The sequence below is a fragment of the Gavialis gangeticus genome, unplaced genomic scaffold (assembly GCF_001723915.1).
Source record: "Gavialis gangeticus isolate Ggan-Ray unplaced genomic scaffold, GavGan_comp1, whole genome shotgun sequence".
In the NCBI taxonomy this organism is placed as follows: Eukaryota; Metazoa; Chordata; order Crocodylia; family Gavialidae; genus Gavialis; species Gavialis gangeticus.
The window spans coordinates 26434490-26443767 of record NW_017729000.1 but is presented as its reverse complement, the minus strand read 5'-3'; the positions used below and the strand labels follow the sequence as shown (position 1 = coordinate 26443767).

Genomic DNA, 9278 nt, shown 5'->3' with positions numbered 1-9278 from the left:
GAGGAAGTAATGTTAGCGTTGTATTCGTACTCTTAAATAACTTTTTGAGCATACTAGTTATGGTTATCAAATAGAAAGAATAAGTTTAATTAGCCACATCCAAAGTGAAAAATCTTGCTTCAGTGAAACTATCATTGGAAATGGAGCAAAATATTAAAAACATATAAACTATTCTCTGAATTACACATATCTTTTTCTAGTTATTGCAAAGGGAAATTTAAATTAAGGTATAAAAATAGGAACAACTAGGGCAAAAATTTCCAAATGTTTATTTCTGCCACAACAGTTGATCAATTTAATTCCTTTCCAGTGGGGTTTCGTTTTTTTAATGCAGTCCCAGTGGGTGTTGCAACTGTTTCATCCATCTTCCCCCCACCTCCCCATTCAGTTTAGTGGAGACTTCAGATGAATTAGCAGCAACCAGAGCCAATCCGAGCAGAGTGCTGGGCCCCGCCCCCACCCCAATGCCACACACCCCAGCTCCAAAAAAGCTGCCATTGGCAGTGGCGGGGGGTGGGGGGCAGATAGCGAGCGGCTGGGTGCGAAGCCACAGGCAGCAGTGCAGAGTCACCAAAGGTAATCAAAAATTCAGGCCATTGCATGTTGTTCCAGTAAGGAGGAAAACTCAGTGATAGGCATTTTGATCTGATTGTTTTTATTTAGAAGGAATGTGTAAAGTCTTTTTTCCTTGCGGACATAAGGAATCAAACAATATGAGAAACTGTCTTTGCTCAACTCCAAGCCTTTTTTCAGAAAGCAGTTGAAAAGCCTGTTTTTAGCTTTATATCAGGGTTATTCCATCAGTGCTTCTCAGACAGCCTTTGTCTCTCTGCTTCCTCTCTACATCTGTTTTTGAGCTCTTAATGTGCATGTGAGAAGTAACACATACTCCTCCATAAGCAATGCCCAGTGAACCCTTTCAACCAGCATAATTCAAATTCCTGATTAACTTTTGAAGTGCTCTTGATTTGGATGATGACATATGCCCAAATTCAGTTTAGAGACTGTTTTTATTTCATAAAGGTCACATCTACATGTGCATGAATGCACCTTTGCTACTGCACATTAAATTTAGTACCTCTAATATAAGGTACTACATAAATGCACAGTAGTCACCGCTAATGCACAGTAGCAAAGGTGCACAATCTGTTTGTGACACTTAATATGCAGTAGACTGATTCTACTGAGCATTAGCATGGTTTTTGCTGTGACGTGCTAATACACAGTAGAATTAGTCTACCACACATTAAGGATCTTGTGTAGATGCGCCCAAAGGGGCTTAACTATTTCTTACAGCTATTTTAAATGAGGGCTGATAGTTGTATCCAACCCAACATTTTCTTCAGTTAATTCTACTACGGATTAACACATTACTGGGAATTAACTTAGTTCCATGTGGAACTATAATAATATCCCTTGTGGAATGTAACCCAGGACTGTTATGGAAAATGAGAGGAAAAAACTGTTGTGCCAGAAGAGAGTTCATATTTTTCCCCATCTGGCTCATGCCATATTGGTATGTTGCTGAAAATTACCTCCTTATGAAAGTATGTTTCATGGCTAAAGGATTGCATTCCATTTAAATTGAAGCTAAATATAATTTTTACAGATTTGATTAAGTTAAATGCTTTTTGAATTCCCATGTTTTAATTTCAGGTAAAGGGGACTTAGAGGAGGATGAACTGTAAAACGTGTATGAATCAAATAATAATTGAGTTAATCCATCATGCCAGAATTCTGATTTTTCTGAGGTTGTACTTATATCTGCTGTTCCTAGTTAGCATGTCTTGCTGATCATTGTAAATATGTCTTGTGAACACACTGCTAGATATCTGTTAAAAGGGTCAATCAACAGAATTAGGACTGGTGCCCCAAAATGACAAAGGCACCAGTGTTAAAAATGTATAAGCCTATTAAGTGTAAAGATGAACTGACCTTATTAAGACAGTGTGTTGCACCAAGAAGATAGTAATGGGATATTCCGAAGGGAGAAGCAGAATGTCCAAATGGACTTTCAACCAAGTATCTCAGCATTTTTTGTGAACATGTATTATTCTTATTTTATGTGAGGGTAGTAAGTATGGCCCTCACTGCTTTGTAGGTAGTTAAATTATTCAAGTGATATTAAGTAGCCACCTCAAGGTCACATACCAAAACACTAGAAGAACTCAGAATGGAACCCAGGGACATTGATGCCAAGCCCCACACTATAAAACTTAGACATCACTCTAACTCTGAGGTTTCATTGAAAATCAAAACAAATTCTGAGAGCCTACAAACAAACTTAAGGCCAACTTGTACCTTTCTGATGTATGCACTATTCAACGGGAGTACTGTAGAAATCCAAGGACAACATTTTTACTGTATAGAGGACTAAGAAATAAAAATTAGACATCTCTGTACAGTGTAGGCAGGGAACTTGTTCCCCACTCTTTCCCAGGGCTCTTTATTTTTTAGCAGTGTAATAGGGTTGCCAAGACTGTTGTTTTAGATTTAATATTGTATGACCTACCAAGTAAAGATTTGCCTGTGTTGGTTATCTTGAAATCTTTGACTGCAGTTAGCCATTTTTATTTTATATTTTTAAGGGTTTTTAGACACCCTAATAACCCTGCAATGTATTTTCTTTTGCAGAACTCTGAGTTTCATCCAGAATTTTTCCAAAATACCATAGTCTGTGAGATGCCAAATAATGATCTCAATAAATTCAAAGGTTATGTGTAAGTATTTGCTATAATGAGCTTTCTATCATTGTCATTAGATCACCTCTGAACTTAAAAGTATCATTAAAAAAACCCCAAGTATGTTGCAGAAACTGTTTCACAATATACTTGAGCTGAGATGTCTAAGGCCAGCATACCTGGAGTTTGAGTTTGTGGTCTGAGACCAAATCAAGGTTAATTTTCAGGCTTGGATTCAATACATGTCAATATGACATGAGTTGTTTTCATGAAGTTTTCAGATATCTTTAAGCCCAGTAACCTTTAAAACTGGCCTCAAACCCAACACTGTATGAACCAGTTGGGTTGGATTTAAGTTTACAATATCCCTCCCAGAGTTCAGAGACCTTCAAGTGCTGTTTTGTTTTCCTGCAAGGTTCTGTTTTTTTCTGACCACAGGGAAGAAAGATATCATGAATGAACTAATTTTGCTTGATTTTGCACTTGCAGTAATTCCACAAAAGTCAACAGTTATACTAATGCAAAAGTATAAATTTACTAGTGTAAACCAGAATAAGTGAAGCAAGAATCAGGAAGACATGAAGAAGAATATCTTGCTTTTGAGGGCTTGTCTAAGGGCCTTGTTACACTTTATGCTGTAAGCTTCCCAAATATTAATTTGATTAGTGTTGTTCAGCTTAGTGGAGCAGTCACACCTTAAGGCGAAAAGCCATCTCTGACTGTCCTTCACCTGCACAGCTGTGACTTGCCACAAGAGGCTTGACTGGAAGCCTATGTAAAAAGTTTCTTAGGCAGTTCCTGGCCAGCTGGCAGCCTGGACTGAGGCAGGAGAGAGGGGCGGGCTCTGGAGAAAAAAAGGATCGGGTCCCTCAGAGCTAAGGCAGTGCCCAGCTGGCTGGCGGTGGCACAGGGGCAAGCTCTGGTGAAAAAGGGATTGGGCCTAATATCCAAGGGGCCTGATCCTTTTTTTCTTTGGAGTTCATCACCCATACCTCAACTGGCTTGCCAGGCACTGCCTGAGATTTGAGGGGTATGATCCTTTTTTTCTTCAGAGGTCGTCCCCCTGTGCCACCAACAGCAGGAGCAACGAGCTGGTCCAAGACCTGGCAGGAGGCACCATGACCACCAAGCATTCTGGGGCTTCAGCACTCATTCCACCCAGCTGCCCATGGGTTGAGGCACCATGCCTGGCCCCACTGCACTCCAGCGTCCCTGCTTACTCAGGAGGGGCCATGGCATCCTGGGATACTGCAGGATACTGCCCTGGAGTGGCATAACTTTAAGCCAAATAACTAGTGCTTTAAGCCACTTAAAGGTGTTAATGTCCAGCCAATCCAGGGGTTATAAGCTCCGGAAGCCCCTTAAGTTTGCTGTGAAACAAGGCCCTAACTCTCTCAACTATGCAGTTGGTCCAATAAAGAATGTCACCCTAAGGAACTCTTCCTTCTCAAAAGAATCAGGCTCACTATCCCTAATTTATTCTTTCCTTTTGTAGAACAGGAAAGGGAGATGCACACAGTTGTTCTCTCCAGGGAATATTAAAATATTCTCATTGCTCCATTTATTAAAATATATGGCATTTAGAGAGATTTTCATATGTGAGGTAGTCAATGTGCTTGTCTGATCATATAAATGTAGTCTAATAAGGTCTCAAAGGGTGCCTGTACCCATGCCCTGGGGTGGGGGGTGGGGTATTTTAATTAAAGCAGCTCTCAGGAGCCACTCTAACTAAAATGCCCACAGTATCTCATGTATTCAGCATCCCTTGTTTCATACTGGTGGCAGAGGTGCTTTAATTAAAGCTTGTTCGACGAGCAAATGGTGCTTTAAACTAATGCGTCTCAGCACACACCAGGCACAGTTTTACCTGGTCAGCCATACCAGCAGGTACCCAGCCTCCTGCCTGGTGCCAAGCCACATGGCTGGCAGCTTCTTCAGCCATGTGGAATGGGCAGGTCTTCAGCTGGCCAATGCTGGCTCCAGGACCTCTGACCTGACCCCAGAGGCCCCTGCCAGCTGCTGCATGACCCCTGGGCACTGTGTCCCACCACTGCAGACATGTGCCAGGCAACACAGTCCCCCAGACCCCAGCTATGCCCCCCAGGGCTTCTGCCAGTTGCTGTGTATCCCCTGGGCACCATACCCCACTGCTGGGGGCATGTGCTGGGTGCTGCAACCCCCTGGATCCTGGCTCTGACCTGCAGGGCCCTGCCCAGCTGCTGCCTGCCACCTGGGCACTCTGCCCCACTGCTGGGGGTATGTGACAGGCACTGCAGCCCCCCAGATTCCAGTTTCAACCGCCAAGAGCCCTGCCAGGTAGAGCCTGCCTACCTGGCACCATGCCTCATGCCAGCAGACACATGCTGCCCAACACTGCCACCCAGAGCCCCAGCCTGACTTCCCAAGGCCCCTGCCAACCCAAGACTGCCCCCCATGCCCCCTGCCCTGCTAACCTGAAGTTGCCCTCCTGTCCCGCCTGCCAGCTCAGGGCTACCCCTGGAGCTCTCTTTCAGTCCAAGGCTGCCCCCCTGTGTCCCTTCGAGCCTGGTGCTGGCACCTAGGCAGCTGCTTCTGGAGCCTGGAGCTCTCTCTGGCTGCTGCAGAGGGGTAGAGCAGGGACTTAGTCCAGCCCTGGACTAAGACACTCTTGTCAGGCTCAGTTTGCTCCCAATGCAGATGCACATGTAGATGCATACCTGGGAGCAGTTTAATGCACCTGTATTTACTACACAGTAAATTCAGGGACATTAATTGTATGTTTAGACATGCCAACTGAGGCTAAAATCCAGCAGTAGTAAATGAAAATCACAAATACTTGGAAACCTCATTTGATCCTGACTTTTAAGATTGCAATACATGCCACACTGTTAAAATCAACCTCATCACATCATAAGTCCAGGCTTTGGGAATGAGCTCAGGAAGGAACCTCATTTTGAGTGTATCAAACTTGCAAAGATACTGATGCCTTCAGTGTCAGGGGCCAGGTAATAAATTGATGGAGCAGCTCCCTAATGATTTGCTTGCTGAAAAAAGATCAAGGCTTTACTAGCAATCAGGTTTGTCCTATGAAAAGGGATCCTAAGTTGCAGGTCTGGGAAGGGGAATAATGCTGGGTCTAGTGATAGTGAAACTCTTGCCTTGCATGTGGATCTTCCCTGAGATGAGAACTGTGAATATTGTCCTTAAATGCTAATGTTGAGTCTGTTAACCTAAATCTGAAGGAGAACACCTGTGAGCGTTCCTCAATAAATCCATCTGAATCCTGGTTTAAATTATATAACTGTCTTATCTTCACAGATGCTAAAATAAATCTATCAGGCAAAGAACACAATCAAAAAATGTGTCCTATGAATAACTAAGGTTTCAATCTTGACAATATCTCCATACTAGTTGGTTTTAATAGGTGCCCAGACTTCTGGACACATCCCCTTATGCAGGGTTTGGATTGGGGCCAAATAAAGAGAAATATTTTTTTCAGTCCTTACAACTCTGGAATTCCATCTCAAGAACAAATAATTACACATTAGATCTGTATGAGAACAAAAAAGGGCTATTGCATCATTTATTTTCCTTCCTTGCAGGGAGCAGCCTGATGGCAAAAAGGTTGGTTTTAGCAGCGAAAACCTTTTGCTTCGTGGATGTACAATCAGAAACACTGAGGTTGCAATAGGAATTGTTATCTATGCAGGTAAAAAAATTACTTTTCATCTAGCTAAGTTTCTCTTTGGATAACTTCAAGTCAATACGTATAGTCTAACACCGAACCGTAATTTTGCATTTTGCTTTAAGAAGTAGTAGTCCACAGGCAAAATGTAGCTTGCTAAAATGAAGGTACTGGCATTTATTTCTAAAGCTGCTGTATCATTCAACTCAGTCCCTGGTGCCTAGTAGTAAGTAGTCAGATGATTCCACGTATTAGCTGAATTTTGATGTCCTGCAGCAGTTACTCAAATTGCCAAACAGAGTGAAGAAAAGATAAAATGCTGTGTTCCATATCCCATCTCAATCCTTAGCTTCTCTCATTCCTTGGAGTCTCACAACAGCAGAGACTCCCTATGCCTGAAGAAGGGTAATTGCGCCCGAAAGCTTGTTAAGAACCAAAAATCCATATCCCATGTCTGAATTCAGAATGGCAAGTAAGCAGGGCCACATAGAGAAATAACTTTTATTTATACAAATATGTATACTAACTGTGAAGACATTGGTACCCAGATCTGTAGCAGAAACCATAGGGTGCATAGGTGTATAGGTGCTGTTAGGCCTGCTCTTTCTGAGCTAAAAGGTGGTGCATCAGAATTGAGCTCTAGAGGAAGAGTAACTGCTTCCCCCACAGACTTACTGACCTTTTGAGATACCATTCACCTCCTGAGTTATTCATTTATGTCTCTGGCTCGCTCTCTTTGTGTTGGTGGACTGCGTTCTTTTCTAGCACAGATTACCAAACTGCATTACTTCCCTCCTAGAAGTCACTTAAAAAAAATATCAGGGAGCCATTCCCACTGAAGTTCTTCTTTTAGAAACCAGAGTCCAATTTTTCATGTTTAGTCCAGTCAATTCTCAGTATGGTCCTCTGGCCACTTGTACAGACTTTACATTTCTTCTCATCACTGGTCTCTTCACTGCTTACTCCACTAATCATGAAGGTTACAGTCTCAAGTTCATTCTTGAATCACAGTGACTTTGACCCAAGCATGTCTTCAATATGATTTTTCAGCTGAGGCCTAATTGTTAATGTCAATGTAAAAGTTGATTCCCTTTTTCTTCTAAAATTAGATTCACCTGAGCCAGCACTTGTTTCATTTCTGGGACTCATTGACATTGATTATACTTTAGCTTTCAATCATGATCCATAACCTTTTCTGAGCCACCCTTAGCAGTCACATTATATAATAGCACATTTTCCATTTGTATAAGTCTATTAGCCCTTAAACTTTCTTTTTAATAGAGGCTTCTGCCTTGTAGAGCAGTCTTTTAGTATGATTGCTTAGCCTGCATGACACAAGTGGCTGCACTTTTCATGTCTGTGTAAATGACTAAATGTGAGGCAGTTGTGCTACGAGTAAAGTGCATGCAGGTCTTTTTGCAGAAGCTTTGGGTTAGACCAGGGGTGCTCAGCCACCAGCTTATGGGTCAAATGCAACCTGAAGAGCCATCACATCTGGCCTGCATGGCTCCCCAGGAGTCAGGGATTTGGCAGATTAGAACCATAGACTCATACAAAATTAGGGTTGGAAGGGACTTCAGGAGCTCATCTAGTCCAACCTCCTGCTCAAAATAGGACCATCCCCAACTGTATCATCCCAGCCAAGACTTTGTCTAGCAGGGTTTTATAAACCTCCAAGGATGGAGATTCCCCAGTGTCTATGGGTAACCTGTTCCAGTGCTTTACTACCCTCTTAGTGAGAGAGTTTTTTCCTAATATCCAACCTAAATTATCTTGCTGCAACTCGAGACCATTGCTCCTTGTTCTGTCATCCCCCATGACTGAAAATAGTCTAGCCCCATCCTCTTTGTAATGACCCTTCAGGTAGCTGAAGACTGCTATTAAATCCTGTCAGTCTTTTCTTCTCCAAACAAAATGAGCCCAGTTCCCTCAGCCTCTTCTTATAAGTCATGTGCCCCAGCCCCCTAACCATTTTTGTTGCCCTCTGCTGGATTCTCTTCAATTTGTTTGCATCCTTCCTGTAGTGGGGAGTTCAAACTGGACACAGTACTCCAGATGTGTCCTTGCCAGTAATAGAGAGCAATCACTTCCCTCGATTTGCTAGCAGTGCTCCTATTAATGCAGCCCAGTATGCTGTTAGTCTTCTTTGAAACAAGGGCACACTGCTGGCTCATATTCAGCTTATTGTCCACTGTAACCCCCAGGTCCCTTTCTGCAGAGCTGCTGCTTAGCCACTTAGTTCCCAGCCTGTACAGGAGCATGGGGTTGTTCTGTCCCAAGTGCAGGACTTTACATTTCTCCTTGTTGAACCTTATGAGATTTCTTTTAGTCCAATCACTCATTTGTTGAGGTCTCTCTGAATCCTCGCCTTATCCTCCAGTATACCTACTACTTCCCCCCAGCTTGGTGTCATCCACAAACTTCCCAAGAGTACACTCAATCCCATCTTCCAGGTCATTGATGAAGATATTGAATAAAACCAGCCCCAGGGCCAGTCCCTGGGGCACTCCACTTGATACCGGCTGCCAACTAGACATCAAAACATTGGCAACTATCCCCTGAGCCCAATGATCCAGCCAATTTTGTATCTACCTTTTAGACCATTCACCTAATCCATACTTCCTTAGCTTGCTTGCATGAATGTTGTGGGAGACCATATTAGAAGCCTTGCTATAGTCAAGATATATCTTGTCCACTAGGGTTGTGCCAAGCCTCAATCCCTGATTCGATTCGCCAGAGATTCGGCCCATTTTGATGACCAAATCTCCAAATCCTAATTGAATTGGGAGACCCTTTAATCTCTCTGAATTGAATCAGAACCCTCCAAATCAATTCAGGCAGATTTGGAAAGATTTGGCAATTCAGACATAGACACAGCTTTAAATGTTTTTTCTACATACCTCAAGGTACCAGGTGGCTCATGAATGCTGATG

At 42.9% G+C, this 9278-nt stretch overlaps 1 protein-coding gene across 3 annotated transcripts in view; it reads left to right on the top strand.

Moving 5' to 3' along the window:
• The window catches only part of ATP10B (ATPase phospholipid transporting 10B (putative)), a 396833-nt gene that overhangs the window by 320036 nt on the left and 67519 nt on the right, over positions 1-9278 (top strand). For all 3 annotated transcript variants that reach the window (XM_019506484.1, XM_019506483.1, XM_019506482.1), the window contains 2 exons: positions 2635-2720; positions 6263-6369. In XM_019506484.1, coding sequence (XP_019362029.1) covers positions 2635-2720; positions 6263-6369 — 193 coding nt within the window. The remainder of the gene's footprint in view (positions 1-2634; positions 2721-6262; positions 6370-9278) is intronic.